Source organism: Atractosteus spatula, chromosome 11 (genome assembly GCF_055471065.1).
Source record: "Atractosteus spatula isolate fAtrSpa1 chromosome 11, fAtrSpa1.hap1, whole genome shotgun sequence".
NCBI lineage: Eukaryota > Metazoa > Chordata > Actinopteri > Semionotiformes > Lepisosteidae > Atractosteus > Atractosteus spatula.
Window position 1 is genome coordinate 11,108,499 of NC_142716.1, and position 16,990 is coordinate 11,125,488.

General features: G+C 33.7%; 2 protein-coding genes across 3 annotated transcripts in view; one reads left to right on the forward strand and one right to left on the reverse strand.

Annotated features, from left to right (window-relative positions):
- aknad1 (AKNA domain containing 1) overlaps positions 1–16,990 on the reverse strand; it is a 22,027-nt gene continuing 5,037 nt past the window's right edge. The window contains exons 2-23 of the mRNA XM_088927207.1: positions 14,504–14,566; positions 13,787–14,056; positions 11,657–12,975; positions 10,721–10,795; positions 10,237–10,354; positions 9,819–9,952; positions 9,667–9,726; positions 9,289–9,422; positions 8,758–8,920; positions 8,210–8,242; positions 7,826–7,962; positions 6,162–6,314; positions 5,600–5,726; positions 5,376–5,473; positions 4,461–4,684; positions 3,432–3,582; positions 2,963–3,136; positions 2,639–2,739; positions 2,090–2,221; positions 1,142–1,259; positions 664–820; positions 1–432 (exon numbers count right to left, since the gene is read on the reverse strand). Of these exons, the coding sequence (XP_088783333.1) occupies positions 259–432; positions 664–820; positions 1,142–1,259; positions 2,090–2,221; positions 2,639–2,739; positions 2,963–3,136; positions 3,432–3,582; positions 4,461–4,684; positions 5,376–5,473; positions 5,600–5,726; positions 6,162–6,314; positions 7,826–7,962; positions 8,210–8,242; positions 8,758–8,920; positions 9,289–9,422; positions 9,667–9,726; positions 9,819–9,952; positions 10,237–10,354; positions 10,721–10,795; positions 11,657–12,975; positions 13,787–14,056; positions 14,504–14,566 (4,115 nt within the window). The 3' untranslated portion in view covers positions 1–258. The remainder of the gene's footprint in view (positions 433–663; positions 821–1,141; positions 1,260–2,089; positions 2,222–2,638; positions 2,740–2,962; positions 3,137–3,431; positions 3,583–4,460; positions 4,685–5,375; positions 5,474–5,599; positions 5,727–6,161; positions 6,315–7,825; positions 7,963–8,209; positions 8,243–8,757; positions 8,921–9,288; positions 9,423–9,666; positions 9,727–9,818; positions 9,953–10,236; positions 10,355–10,720; positions 10,796–11,656; positions 12,976–13,786; positions 14,057–14,503; positions 14,567–16,990) is intronic.
- The window catches only part of gpsm2 (G protein signaling modulator 2), a 21,009-nt gene continuing 19,662 nt past the window's right edge, over positions 15,644–16,990 (forward strand). The window contains exon 1 of one of the 2 annotated variants that reach the window (XM_088926876.1): positions 15,644–15,810. The gene's annotated coding sequence lies outside the window, so the exon portion shown is untranslated. The remainder of the gene's footprint in view (positions 15,811–16,990) is intronic. The other variant, XM_088926877.1, reaches the window with a different exon arrangement.

Consider the following 16,990-nt stretch of genomic DNA (forward strand, 5'->3'; position numbering starts at 1 on the left):
CATTTTGTACAAAGAAGGCAAAAGAAATCTTATTTTAACATTAGAATTTTAAAAGTACAAAACACAATGAAGTGTGACATTTTTATATACTTCTAAAATAACACATTTCTACAGGAGTTGTTTAAAAAGTTACTGAAACATTATGCAGCAGTGTAAGTCAAAGGCAGATACAGAAAGCTGTACGTAAACAAGGAATGCATTTCAATGTTGACATTCATGTTAAGTCACACATAAGATGACTTTTCCTTCTTGTTTGCTTTAAGAGTCTGTATGTATCACTTTTAACAACCGTGGATTCAAATTCTGCATTTTTCTATGCAATTCTGCCTTGGCTAGATCAGCTGAAAGAGTTTTCACCATTCTGTCTGTTGTTCTTTTCATATATTGTGCGGCTTCTATTGCTTTGTCCAACGTTCTGTTCATATCCTCATCCTACAAAAAAGAAAGGAGTATTAATAAAGTTTAAGGTAAAAACTTAATTAATTTTGTTGTCCACAAAGTCTATTTCATTGAGTAACTTTTATCCTATACTTTATTATACTTTATTTTTTATTAAATTACCTTTATGAAATTCTAGTTTTGGGCACTGTAGGAATCTTTAATTTATTGAAAATATTAACCCATTTATTTCTCATTTAAAAACACTTAATTTTTAAAACTTACCTTGTATTTCCTGCTATTCCTATTTTGGGTGTTAATTTGTGGCTTGGTTTCTGACCACTTCAAGTGCTCTTTAACTTTGTTGGGCAGAAGAGCGGAGTCTGACTGAGTGGATTGTCTCCCGTTCTGTGGAGCATAAGATTGCTGCACCTCTTTCAAGCTGAGTGTAAAGATGACATTTTTTAACTTGTAGAAATAAAACACTTTTGAGCACCACTGAATATAAAGTCCAGAAATATAAAAGTAAGTGGCACAATGACTATCATGTATTAAAGAAAATTGTCAGATGTCTCTATACTGCTTTTATAATAGAAATACTTGCTTGTTTGAGGATATTTCTAAGCTCAATTTTAGATTATTTTATGGACATTTTGTGCTTAATATTAGATAATGCATCATCTAACACCTTTTAAATGAATTTTTTATACATGTGCCCAGGGACACAGCCAATACAAAAATACCCTGTTTATTTGATATTTACCTAACAGGTAAACTGCAGGTGGAACCATTCTTGACTTGTAAAATGCTCTTATTTAAGTGGTTTTCATAAAGAGGAAAGTCCTTCTCTTTGCATTTCATTTCTTGCATGTCCATTGCTGCTAAAATAAAGCAAAGAGATTGATAAATATCAGCAATCCATAGCCATGTTAGAGCATTTATATACCTGTATATACTGAAAGTTTATTTTGTTCGCTGTGATTACGCTGTGGAAATTATATCAATACAAGTACAAAACACTCTGTTTCTATACTGCAAGCTGTGACTGTTTATGGTTTCTGTGATTAGTGAATAAATTAAACAATGGTCCTTTTCCTTACACAACAAGTGGGTTTTTCTGTTCCATAGCATAAAGAGCTGATTGGAGCTACTCTTCCCTAATACATTCAAGTGATTTTGGTGGGATGTTCGATATGTGCAGTCCCTATTTATGAATTAAAGAAATAGGGTTATTTGTGCAGAAGCTGTTGTATTTTATACAGCAGTGGGGAAGCAAGGATAACTGGTCAAATGACTAATTGAAAAGTGAGCATTTAACACCAGCTAAATCAATAGTAACTACTGATATAATAGGAGATGACAAATTCTGGATAAGATCTACAGGACAAATGACATTATTCAAGAAAGTAATTGTTTATAGAAAAATGTCTGTTTTATTTAGGAAATTATATGCTTGGAGCCATTAAAAATGTAAAAAATGAGTATTGAAATCATTTCAGTATATAATTTCCTAACACACTGTAAACACTTTAATATCTACTCAATTTCTCACATTTGAGATTGACTGGACATTTAAAAATCTTGTAAAAAACAGATACACAGGCCGATCATTTTTCCTTCATAGCACACACAGAATTTATATCACTTCTCTGTACTATGCAGATGCCCACACCACACACCCTAAAGCATGAGATGGGAAATGGAGACATACCTCTCAAGAAGGTATACCCTTCAGCAGCCTGAGGACAGCTGTTTTTTCTGCAGTTCTGTCTATCAGGTGTGTGTGGCAAGGGTTGTGACTGAAATGCTATCGCTGACTGTGACATGTCTTCACTATCTGTACCTATGAAGAACAATGCAAGCAAGTCATTGTAATGCTGGTTTTAAAAATGTAATGATTGAAGCAAGTCTCAGCATTCAATGAAAATATTCTGCAATATTTGACATAATAATTTTACACACGCTTTATAATTTTGTGCAAAATGATCTTTCAAGTAAGGTACTCTAAGACCACTGCTGTTACTTTTGTATTCATCATTTATATACAAATGCCAGTTAATTATACCCACTTCTGAATCAATAAGTGGAGTAAAAAATTCACTTTTATGTTGGTAAACCATTACGAAAAGTACCTTAAAAAGAATGACAATATTAATATTAAATTCAAATAATAAATATATTATATATTGATAAAAATAAAGGTGTCTTTGATCAAAAAAGCTTTAAATCAATACAATTCATCCGCAATATTTAGCCTTACATGGTTCCATGTCTGATGAAATCCTGTTCTGTCCATTGCAATGGGAGTCTGCATTCCAGGGACAGAGTCTTCCTTTTCTACACCCCCTGTGCTTCTGGCCACTACAATGCCATTAAGAGAAAACTAAATGATACACAATTCAGAGACAAGGAACCTAGCAAGAATGTGTTTGGAAGGCACCAGAGGTAACCACCACTACACAATGCCACTCTTATTTCTAATCCATTTAAAACACTTTGGTTACAATACACAATACTATCCTGCTCAATACAAACTCTAATGTATGTAATTGTATTAAGAGAAACATGTTAAAATATACTGTACCTATAAGAACCAGCTTTATTGTTAGATCGAGATTTTGATTTGTATCTCTTTTCCGGTATGAATCTGTGGTCAATATAATCCATTCTCTTGCTTGTCTGAGGCCGCCGGAACAAACTTTCTTCCAACTTTTCCTTAAGTCTTGAGACTTCCAACTGAAGAGCCACAATTGCTTCACTGTTTAACACAAAACAAATTTGAAATCCATAGTCTCTTTTATGATGTTAATGGGTTATTATGTGACATTAAGACCAATTAAGAATCTAACTTTTGTGATTCTACGTTTAAGGGCATTTTTCCATTACAAGTCCTTTTTACATTGCAACCTTACTTTATGTATTAATGTATGAAGAAATATAAATATTACTAGAACACAATAGCTCAGTAAAAATCATAAGCGTTTCTGAGAAATCTGTTTAAATTTTATCTTAGAATTCAGATGGTTTAAAGAAGAAGTATAGAAACCACTTACTTATGATGAGAACATAGTTGAGAATGCTTTTCTGATGTAGCCCAGTTTTTTTCTATGGTGTCATGAAGAATACAGTCACATGGAGAGGGTAATAGGAGATGTTCATCTGAACTTTGATTGATAACATGATGGGGGATGTATGTATCACTTTCTGAAATAAAAAAACAAAAATGGCTAATATTTGTTTTCTATGAAACTGACCAAAGTAATACTGTTTAAATATTTAAGCAAGGTTTATAGGTAGGGTTAAGACTAGGGTATTGTTTAAAATTAGGATAATTTCAAGACAAAGTCAAAGCAAAAAAAGAGGCTATGGTATTCTGAACAGGGTACTACTTTCAAACTCTTCATACATTTGTTGTTGAGCTATACTAATAACTATAGTCATTGGAAACTACTGTTTATGTCCCCTTTTTTAAAACTAATTGTTTATCTGCATTTGTCACTAAGTTTGCTTAATGGTTATTTAAAGAAATAGAACATATACTTTTGTGAAACTGGTCTTTTTTATTTAATTGTAAATATAAATTGTTTTACAGCAATTTATAATTGAATGTTATATCACAACTTCAAGTTGTAACTTCAAGTAACAATACCACCGTGATTGTGATTTTAATTTAAATAAACCACTGCTTAATTTTGTCATTCCTTTGCACATTGATGACTTTTAAAACAACGGTCTATTGCACACCAGTCATCAGAACTTAGAACTATAAAAATAACTATCTACTGCCATCTGCTGACCAAAACACTGAGCCCTCACTCTTTTGTTGTCTAATTTACAGAATGTGACACTTTACAAGAGAAGTACTGTATGTTCCACCTTTATTAGAGGTGGCTTGTGAGTCTTCAAGGTTTTCATTCCAATTCAATTTAAAACAGTTCATCATTGGCTTAACTGGACTGAAATTTAACAACTTCTCCCAACTTTTCAGGTGTTGGTAAAGAGACCTATGAATCTGTGGCCCTCCAGGGCACTCCTGGTTAAAAAAATGTTCATTTCAAAACTTGTGAGAAATATTAACTTACCATACTGTCCAGTGGAGCCATTTTCACTTATGACACTGTGAGTCCAGTGATCTACTGTGCTGCCAGAAGACAGAGCAGCTTGTTGTATTGTTTCATTCAGATCTTTTGAAGAAGAAACTTTAATGATGGCTGTCTGTGCATTAGAACATGAAACTTCACTGTCTGAACTGCTCAGGCTGCTCATATTAATGGAGGTTGACTGTTGGTTCGAAGGCAATGGACACCTGCAGGTAACAATTCAAGGAACTATATTTATAAAATTCTGTAGCAAAAGTATTCTTACAGTAAATGTGTAGTTCCAACTTTTTATAAGATAGTTTAAAATATGATTTACTGAAAGACCTTAAGACTGTTTGTCTGTCCTCATTCTTTAAAAGGAATTTGAGATGCAGACTTTAATCATATTTTCATGTTACTAACTAGGTTAAAAAAGTCTGACAAATTTAACAGCAAAGTGTTGATGTGTAATACATATATAAATGAGCCAATCTACATTACATATGGATTTTAATCAGAGTGTAGAACCCTTTATTATGTCATCAGTATGGGTAATGTATTGATTTTTTTTAGCATTATGTTTGAAAGTTTAATGCTGTAGTTATACTGTAGTTTCAGCTCACAGAATGAATAGTAACATTTAGATTTGTATTCTTCTGATTCTTTACTGATAGTAAAAGATTAATAAAGACCATTGTTAAAATTCTTAAAGTTAAATAACAATTAGTTAAATACAATTATTAGTTATGCATACTTTATTTAATTAAATACACCTCACTTTCATAATATCACTACCTGTCAGCAAGTGAAAAGGTATTCCATTCTAGATAAAAGCACTTCTGATGTTTAAAATTTAAAACGTAAGCTTTCACTCCAAAGATTTTGTTATGCAATGTGCACTGTCCATTGGTAACATACCTCTCTGTGGCCATTTGTGAATGGGACAATGCAGTAGTAGGCCGGCTCTGATCCAAGCTGTCCAATCCACTGTCCGTTTCAGGAGCCACTATGCCCTGCTATTGACCATAAAAATGTCATAAACTAATATTTATAAACATTTCATTAATCACCATATTACAAAAAATAAGATCATAAAATGTACAGATTGATCTTACTTTAAAAATTTGTAGTAATAACCGTACCTCTAATGAATCCTGAAAATTATTTGAGATGCCGTGTATCTTTATAGGGAGGTTCACAGAGGAATGAGAAAGATCTCCAACAGTGCCACAGCAGAATGAAGTCTCTATCTTGTGTGTAGCTTGCTGGCTAAATAATAAAGCAATAAATATTAATATAAATAAAGTTAAACATATAATGATTTTCTATACATAATGCTATACCTTACATATATAATTCATTTATTATTATTCACCTTTTATAGTAAACTATAGGAAATGTAGTCATTTCACTGAAAACAACAAGGCAGAGTTTTTTCATAGAAAACAAAATAAAGTATTAAAAATGAAATCGCTGCGAGAACTGGGAGATGTTTAAAGCAATAGCAATAAAAAACAAAAAAAAATAAAAAACAATATGGGGAAGAAATCCAAAACAAAAGCAATTTTTTTAAAATGAACTACAAGCAAATGCATATATACAGGCAAAGTATAAGGAAACGTCAGGTGCATGGAATGTACAGAAGAGGAGATGTTGAAAATTGTGAGGTCTGTTTTAGTTTAAGACTTAGTTTTCAACACTTACACTCCAGGTGTTGACAGCCTCTCCTTAGAGGCACGCATTGGTGATTTTGTCAATATTCCATCTTCAACGGTTGCAGCAAATTCATTAAAATCATCCTTGATTAAGGCATATTTTAGGTTTCCTGGCGGCACGTCAGACTCTTCAGAGGAGTTACTATGGGTACAGAGGACACAAGCATAGGCTGAAAATGATACTGTTCATTTTCCAGTCATCCTGAAACAAGATAGCCCAACTGAGAAGAGATCAAGGTATCAAGATGCAGTTTCCCAATTTACAATAGAACTCTCATATATGACTGTTTACACATTGCAAATTGTTCAAGTAGGCAAGATACATTTCCATTGTTGTTATCTAACAATAATAATAATAATAATAATAATGCACCATATTTATGTAAGACTCGATAGAGCTATTCTAATACAAGAGCATTAAGAACATAATGTATCATTTTAACTATATTTTGTATACTATTTGTATAAAACAAATACAAAATAATAAAATATTTCAGCTTTCTTCCATCATCAGTAGTATCATCCTTTGGGTTGTTTACAAAATCTGTCTTAAAACCCCTGTGTAATAAGAATTAGAGTGCAAGAGCAGCTGCAGTTTGAGCCCTTACAGTCCTGTTCCTGGCACCATAGACCAGGATCTACTGAACCCAGAGAAGATAAAAAGTAAAGTCCTAACAGTCCTTCAGTTTAGCCTGCCATATCTATTTCTGCTGCAACTTGACGCCAAGACTCGACATATAATTTGTAAAATGTATTACATGAAAAAAAAATCAATATTATTTATTTATAAGGATATCTTTTTCATTTAAAATTCCCAAATATAATCACTTCTAGACACTCCCAAAATATATGAACTGTTAAACAATGTCTGTAGTACACCACGGACATGGGATACATAGAGGACAAAATACAATACCATCTTCATGTCAGATACACTCCATAAAGATGGATCTTTCAATTATTTATAATTAAATATTTATAAATATTGTCAGATATATTGTGTCAGGCTTTTCTTCAGCTTCATAACATTCACACAGTAACAACTGCTAAAGGATAGTATGAAGCCTCTAATGGAAAAATATAAACAGAGGAAACTAATCCCTTTTTCCAGCCCTTGAAATCCAGCAGATTTCTAATATACAAACAACCTCACCACCCTCCCGCCTTTCCCAGGGGACAGTGTATGCACATATAACAGAATGGAGATGTAAATAAAAAAGAAAAAGAAACCAGGAAGCTCATATTGAGACTTCCATTCCCAGAAAAAGTAACTGTAAAAAATATATGCTAAAATATGTGATTTTTTCCAAAGTAGGGAAGAGAATCAAGAGTAAGGACATTTTAAGTAGGCAAGTAAACATGCCATGTCATGTGAGTTAATAATAATTTAACTAAACAAATGTATAATTATAGATCCATATTTAATGTCAAATGGGAGAACAAGTATAATTTAAATCTGGAGGGTAATATGGAGTCTTTCTTCATGTACATTTACCGTCACAATTAAAAAACTATTTTCAAAACAAATAATAATTATTAAATAATCCCATGCTCCACAAATATGACTTAATTACAATATTCAAATTAGTTTTCATAAAGCCTATTCAATGGTGAATTAACATTCACTGGATATGAGGAGACTAATTACTGTACCAGTGACTGAGGTTGAATAGTGGTGTGCTGTGTTGCTGGAATGCTTCTGGAATAGGATCATTGCCTTGTGGAAAATCACTGTCCTCATTGACTGAGCTCATTCTTGGCTCATTTGGGCATAGACAAGGAAGGAGCTTCTGTCAAGAAACACAGGACTCAGCATGAGGTATTTAGACTGAAATAAAAGTTCATTTATTCCAGGCTGATATGATGAAAAGCATAATAGCAGGACATTATTCATTTCTAACAAGCTAGCTTTAAATAACACTAGACATATTTTTGTCTTTTTGTACTGAAATATAATAATTGAAAAAATGTGAAATGTAAAATGTACTATTCGACATGTAGGTTTTACAACATTAATTACTCTATTTTATATATTACCTTGTCCAGAGTCTTTAATTCACAAGGGTAATCCTGTTAAGACACATTGAAAAGATAGGAACATATTAGCCTAGTGGAGTGGCTATATCAGTCTCCTGTACCTAAGAATTGTTCTTTTATACATGATAGGTACAGAAAGAAACTATGTATATTACAACTGACAGATAATAAGTACCTTGCTATATAATAATCATGAAATAGCTATTATGTGCATGAACATACAGATACTATTTACTTAAATCCACCCATTACTCCAGGTTATGCATTTTAAACACAACAGTGCGTTGACATGCGATGGAACGTACAGTAAGTAGTGTATAATCAAAATCTTAAGGGAATGTCTATTATGGCCTTATCAGTTGAATTGAAAAAGTACCTTTTACATCTCTCCTCTACATTTATTTTAAAAAGCTAACAAAAATGGCTGCTCATTTGATACTTCACATGAAAATGAACAGGAAGGTAAAGAAAGGAGTGGTAAAAAGGACAATACAATAAATGATCTCTAATAATAAATGCTATGTGTGTAATAGAGCTGTGTGAGTTACCTCATGCAGTGATGTATGAGATGAGATGGACTCAGCAGATGGCAATGGAGTCGATGTGGTGTATGATATTTGTGAAGAAAGCTGATTGCACACATTTTCATCAATCTGCTCTTTGATGTCTTCAAGGGACATTCCTATTCTAAATATCTGTCCTTCCACCTGCCTTTTTAAAATTCATACATCAGAAAAACAAAGTCTCAAACACTAATTTAACACAAGGGTGATAATTTTTTTTGTATGTCATTTCTTGCCACTTTGATATCAATATATAACATTTAATACTACAGTATATCCGTTACATATACAAGATCAATTACAATATTCATAAACACTCGGTAAAATACATTTCTTTCGACATTTAAATACAATTCAATTGGGCAAGAATTATGAAAAATATAAAAATGTTGAAAATATTATAACTAGCAATAGATTGGATCCTACAGTATCAATCTTTTGTGTATAAATTACATTAATACCATCATGAGACTATATTTTTGTTTTATACAAGGACTATCTGTGCAAATATCTTACCTTTCAGGATCAAATTCCCCAATGTCTTTAGACTTGCACAAATAACTCTTCAGTTCAAGTGCACGGTGTTCTTCTTTTCTGGTCATATAACTCCTTTCTAACTTATCTAGTGCATCCATTAAAGTCTTAAAAACCTAAACATCAACAAGCACAGTGTTATTTTATCAAATGTATTTTTATAAAGAATTGTGTACGTACAGTACTAGTTATTTGAATGTTAAATGAGTTGCATTATTACCCTTTCAAAGATGGGATATTACCAAGAGGACTACAAGAATACAACACATGTTTGTTTTAAAACAAAATAAGGAATCAGATTAAAATTAAAATGACTTTGTGTGTGAGAGAAATGTGTAAAAAATTAAATATATTGTCTACCTCTTGTTGTTCATTGATGCCTAAAGACAATGAACCTAGGCAGCTTTTAAACTCTTCCACCTAGAAAACAAACCAAGTGATATCACCACAGTTATATTCATTCTGGATCAAACTTCATTTTAAGAGCAGAAACAAATAATTACCCCTATTACCTTTTGTATAAACTGACTTATCATTTCTTTAAGTTCCAGAGTCATTTTTTCTCCTTCACTTGGTCCTTGGGGATCAGTGTCTGAAGCAGTGCAATTTGATAGCTCTGCAGCTTTTAGCTCGTCTTCATCTCCACCTAATAATAAGAGGAAGACCCAGAGCAGGACTCTCAACAGTCATCACATACATTGTGTGTACTACTATTCACTAAAGATGTATTTCATATATAAAGTGCCTTTGGTAGTCTAATTAAATGGCAAGATTATTTCATATGCTAAAGATGAGAAACTTTCATCTTTAGCACATGAGAATACTAAAGCAACTCTCATATCTTAGCAATTCTGATTGTGTAGGCTTCATTTAATAAGTATATATTTGGATTTGTTGATTTAATGAAATAATTAAAAAGCAGAGGTATACCTGTATGAGCTGGCAGACTGGGCATGGAAGCTGTGGTAAAGGCTGGGATTTGAGCAGCAGCTGGCATTATTCCTGATTCGTACTCACTTGCATTCGAAGAATCTGAGAAGGACGATGCCTGTTCATGAGTAAATATTCATTGGGCACAAAAGGAAATAAAACTCTATCGTTATTTAATATCAAACCAAAAATTTGTTCAATTATAGGAATCACAACTATAGAAATTACCTTTGCTTTGATAAGAATTTTTTTTAGTTAAAAGGAAAACAATGTAATATGTACATCAGCATTTTTAATAATCATTTACTGTTAATATTTCATTTAACAGTTGATTTTTTTTAAATACAAGATGTTTTGTAAATGTTCTTGATTCTTTGCTATTTGTTTTTTTTTATAACAAAACCAGTCAGTTTTGCATTCAAGTCTGTAATGTCATCTCCAACAATTAGACACACCAAAGAATACTGTTAACATTTTAACTTACTTTAGCACCCAGTCTCATCTGATCGATTAGGTTTTCTGCTTCGGCATATCTTGTTAGCAATTTATCATACTCATCCTGCAAAAAAGAATATTAATGTTAATTCATTCAGAGGTTGTATTCAACATGAAAATAATGCTGAAATGTCAATACATTCAAAACAAGTAAAGAAGTCATGTGTTCCTCATCATTAACATTACTTCTTCCTGTCTATGCAACCACAAAGCCAAAAGGCTATGGCTTTTTGTACTACAAAACAGAGATTGCAACTAACCATTAGCTTAAAAAATTGTCTAGATATTCAGTAGATTGTACAGTAGTTTGAATGCAAAAAGTAAAAAAAAATAGTTAGATAGAACAACGCAAAATGTCTAAGACTTTTATACGGAAGTCTATATAAACATATGTATTAACTCAAACATATACAGTGCCTTCAGAAATTATTCAGACCCCTCAACTTTTTCCACACTTTGTTGTGTTGTAGACTTATTTCAAAATGGATTGAATTGATCCTTTTTTGCCATCAATCGACACACAATAAACCCCATAATCACAAAGTGAAAACACGTTTTTAAGAATGTATTAAATGTATACATTTAATGTATTAAAAATAAAAAACTGAAATCTCCCATTTACATACTGTAAGTGTATGTAGTCCACCTGTGGCCAATTCACTTGATTGCACATGATTTAGAAAGGTCCCACAGTTCACAGTGCGTGGCAGAGTAAAAACCAAGCCTTGAAGCCAAAAAAGTATCAATTCAATCCATTTTGAAATAAGTCTACAACACAACAAAGTGTGGAAAACGTGGAGGGGACTGAATACTTTCTGAAGGCACTGTAATATACCATACACAAAATATACACACAATTAAATGTTTTTTTTGTCAGGAGAAGAATTTGAAGTTAAATTTATATTGCGGTTGTAAAGGTATTTACCTTTAAATGTTTAACAAGTTCTGGAGTCTGTCTTGGGTCATCCTGTCTTTTTTCAGAGTCCTTAAAAACAACGGCTGTTTGTTGTGGCTGAATGGTGTCAAGCACCTTCCTTATGACATCAACATCTGGTATGGAAGAACCTGTAGCTTTACACAGCAGTCCTGGGGAAGATTTTGTCCTCAGAATTCCAGATGTATGCCTGATAGGCTTTCCATTATTATTTCCCTTAGGGATCCTAATTTTTGAAGCTACTTTGGAAAAATCTGGAAGAGGATAATGAACCTGACCTTGTCCATATTTGATTTCATTACATGGCCAGACTCTTCCTAAAGGTGTCCTTTGTGATTGGATATATTCTTCATCTTTTAACCCTTGGCTATCATGCTTGATACATTGCTTAGATCCTATAGTGTGAGTTACTGTATTGCTGCTGTTGGCTCCAGGGCAGTCATCAGTGTTAGTTTTATTCAAGTTATTGGTTTTATTTGTGTTGTCGGACTCATTACCGGAGCTAGCCTGTTCAGTTGCTTCATCATCCTCAATTTCCACATCATTACAAAGTTCGTTTTCAGTACTGATCATTTTATTATAGTTATGAAAATTATAGTGCAATTTGACTGACACAGATTTGGTCAATACCGTTTCAACACTCTCAGTAAATGAAGCTTCAGGCATCGTCTCTGCTTCAATGTATTTGCTTGAATTTAATAAATCTTCTTCAGAGAAGTGACGAAGTAGCACTTCTGCAATCTTTGACTGGGGGGCATCAGGTTGACTGATTTCAAAACTAGTATCTCTATGTTCAGTATCATCCCTAAATTGTACATCACTTTTGTCACTTTTGAAAGCTACAGGTGTGGTGATAAGGCCAAGGGCTTTTCCAGAGGGATACTTTTCAATCTTATTTACTGTTTTGCCAAACTCTAATGAAGCGAGAGAAGGCGTAGTATTTGAATCCAGGGCAGCTTGACAAGCATTGCTTACTGGTTGTTGTTCTGATTGCTTGGCATTGAATCTAGCAGGTGTTAATTGCTGTTCATTAATATCTACGTTATGTCTGAGAGTAGCAAATCTATCATCATTATAAAGGTCACCATCATACGGAAGGTCTTCTTGGTCTTCATCGCTGGTGTCTCCAACTTCACTGTATCTCTGACCTGGCCCATCCTCCATTGTGTTCTGTCTTTGCTCAGATATCCTTCTTATGCTGCTTTTATTGCAAATGGGCTGATGATTTAGATTGTGGCTCTCAGAACCTCTTTCAGAAAAGATTTCTTCATCCTGAAAGTCTTCATAAGTGTCAAACTGTTCTATGTTGTCTGCAAAATAAAAATATTTACAATTAAAAGTCCAGTATTTCCAATGAAATATGTATTTGACTTGGTAATCATCTCGTTGGAACAGTTGGATATGTTTAGATTGTACTCTGGATTCCATTCAAATAAAGGAATGTGCAACAGCATTGAGAATAAAAAAAGCACAGGAGCTGAATTTAATTTCTGCATCTTAAGTACGTTATTTCTTATTGCAACTGGACATATATGTTTGATCATCTTTAAAGGCTGTAAGAATGGCTTACACAAATCCAAGTGTAATGTTACAGCTGAGTAGAAATTTTAAACCTCTTCTTAAATTTCCTTACACGCTTGCTTATCAAGTAGTTGTTCACATGACCCTTATTTGTATGAGCTCATGGCAGATTGATATTTTTATAATACAATGAATTCATTTTAGTGTTTTTACATTTATTAATTATGAATTTCCAGGAAAACATTATTTACCATCTTTGTTCATTTGTTATTTGTTGATTATATTACCTCTATTTGACTAATTATTGTCTTATAATATAACTATAATTCAGTTAACTGAATACATAACTTCACATAACTTCAGTATTATTTTTTAAATGAATATTGATCTTCATATATTTTCCAAAAACATAGAGAAACAAACCCAGTTATGCCTTATCAAGGAGCATTTTTCTTGTGAAATTGAACTTATAATCACAATCTAAAAACTCTCCAGAATATGTCACTTCAAATCAGTTGTATTGCTTTTATTTTGACAATTTGTCTTGGAACTGGTACTGTTATGTAACATAATCACAGAAATAAAAAAAAATAACCTTACCATTTAAATTAAGACTTGGATCTTCTGCTGAATTCTGTGAAAGGCAGACGATGAATGAATCCTGCTGGTCACTAAAATGGAAACTGCTGTCATCACTGATTTCAACTAATATATTTTGCTCAAATGATTTCTCCCATAGCACAGAACCAGGTTGCTCTATGAAATCACCATCATCTTCAGAATTTTCCTCAGATTCTGCTTTGAAGTCCTCCCCTTTCTTGGCTTTATCACTCATGCCTAGATCCAGGACATATTTGCTTTGATCCATGCCTTAGCAGAAAAAACAGAGATATTAAAAAATTATCTGGAGACATGCTGGAAAGAATGACAGTCAAATGATTAGTAAAATTAGTGATGTTCTTCACAACTATTAATCTATTCCTTATTGCAGGTGGATGCTGCACATTGGTGGTGGTATTGGGGACTCTCCACCTGTAAAGCGCTTTGAGTGGAGTGTCCAGAAAAGCGCTATATAAGTGTAAGCAATTATTATAATTATTATGATTATTTTACTGTTAAAGTATGTAACATTACAATATGTTAAATAACTCACATTTTCATATCAAATAAGAACATGAGCTGGCGAGATGTAACGTACTGATAGGGACACATCTGATAAAAGTTTGGGGAACAGACCATCGTTACACAGCAGTTTCAGGTTCTGAAACTTCAGAAACAGTTGTAGCTATTTTCTCTGCAATATGTGACAGTAATAACCTATTCTAGAATCGTCTTCCTGTCTTTCCCTTGATCCATATGCCACAAATAAACAAATATCTCCTTACATTTATTGAGAAAATAATAATCATGTTACATTTCAGTAGAACAATTATTCTTCTTTCCTAGATAGCCTGTCTGCGCTTGCTAGATATGAGAGCATAAACATTAATTTGAACTTTAGTCGGTGTCTTGCATATACAACAAAGCTGATATAATCGCATGCACATTATAAAACCATTCATTATTTGGAGATACAACTCGACAGGTGATTACTTTACCTGCATACTTACTTTAAAGGAAAGAACCGTTCAGCATCAGCTCATCCTCAGTTCTTGTAGGACGTATACTGCAACTATCAGGCTGCCCGTACGGTTACTGACGTTCACAAATTCTATTAATGGGCTTATTTTCCGTGTGATACAGCATCTCCTCGCCAGATATATTTACGCCTGAAAGTGCCGTCAGGTTTATTAATAATGCAACCCCAGTCGCCCACCATCTGCATTGACAGATACACGTGTAAGGGGGAGGTGCTATGTTGCTATGGCAAATGTGAAGCCACATCAGTCCTTTCAAATACGTACCTGATAACACAGTGCTGTACTGTATTGCTATGCTTATACTATAGTACAAAAGCAACAGCTGGAGATGTAAAAGATGAAAAATACATATGCTCTTCTGCGTCCGCGACATGTGTTTCAGACATAAAAATAAATTGATAAAAAAGTGAATTTACCAGTTAAATATTGTTATTTTCTAGTGACAGTGCCATTAGAAAGCTGTGCCCAGAAAGGATCAAGAGCAGCCGCGCTCTAGATTAAATCAAAATGGTTATTGCTCACCCTTTTATTGCAAACTTGTAACCGTTTGAAAGTCTTTTCGGAAGTACAGCCACGCGTTTACTCAACTTTAAAAAAGTTTATTTGGTGTTTTCTAACCAATGAAAATGTTTCGACTTGTTTACCGTCTGACGCGACAAAGCGCGAGGGTAAATATTCAAATCTGATTGGACGCGGTCCTGACACTGAGAGGCGTGGCTCTGTCTGGCAAGGGCCTTTCGTTTTTGAACTCCTTCAACCGGATTGGCCACTGGACTTGACCACTTACAGTTAGTCGCCCTTGAACGTTTGCCGAATCAGGACAAAGTTGTCCGAACTAATGGCGGAACGTGCCGATGACTGAACTTTAACCGTCACAGCCAACTTTATTGTGCAGATGGGGGTGAAGGCGTGGGAAAGAGAAACTTGATTTAAATAGATATATAAAAGCGTAAAAACAAGAAATACCCTCGATTTCAGTTTTAGGTGAGTACGTTGGTTGTCTGCCGATCTTTAGTTCGGGTTTTCTGAAGTTATTCCTGCTGTCGCCAGTAATGTTGTCGAGCTCGTTGTGTTGGAACAGTATTGATTGGTTGTGCATTCATGCTAGTTTCAACATGTACAGACTTTCTTACTACTGTTATTTTAAGTTCGTATTACTGGCCGATAACTATCAGGCGGTGAAGGTAGATCGACTATTAATTTCTTATTGACTCTGTGTTGAAAATAAGATCACTGCTGCTCATCTGTAGCGAGGGAGTACCGTATTGGATACAAACACCGGAGCAATTTTTTTTCCTCGTCGAGAATAGTATAATATTAGCTAAACAATCTGAATTTTGTATTTGCTTTGATCCATGCCGTAGCAGCAAAAACAGAAATATTAAAAAATAACATGTTTCAATTATAGAAAAAAAGTTTAAAATCGGCACATGGTAGAGAGTTTACCAGTTGGTCTATGTTTCGTCTGTAATGTTGCCTTTAGAGCTGGGTGGTTTTGTTGACAACAATATGCACCTTAAACGTACCTACTCTTGCGAAAAGAAGTATATGCAGTTTTAAGACTGTATGTATAAAACAATATATTTGATTTTGTTGTAGTTTTTCTTGTACAGCTTTGGTGTTCTGGTTAATGAAACGAACAGATCATCTGTTTCGGAACTGTCCGACTCGTTATTTTTGTATAGTTCATGACAGCCGTAAACATATTTGACTATTTTACTGTCGTGCACCGTCAGTTTTGAATGTGCTATTTAAATGCAGTCTTAAACATGCCTAATTTGCGTAATGATCGTCGTAGGCGATAGGAAAACTTTAAAAAGTTTAAAAATGTACTCCATGCAAATGTTAGGGGAATGGGGGGATGTTTAACATAAGCTTTTCGGACTTGAATTTATTTGCAACTTAAAAAAACGTGTGGGAATTTCGAGAAGTTGTGCATTAACGCACAAAGCAAACAACCCCAAAGGTGCCCGAGGTACTGAGCAGCTCAGAAATAACTTTAGATAAGATGGAATTAGAGCTTTTTTTCGTTTTTCACTTGCACTGACTGGCCTCGTGAATGTTAACAGATTAATCGAAAAGTTGTTGGGATGTTAGACAAACGTCAAAAATAATCGGATCTGTCTTTCACGACAGGGCAAGGCAATTGCTTTTCAAACCAGAA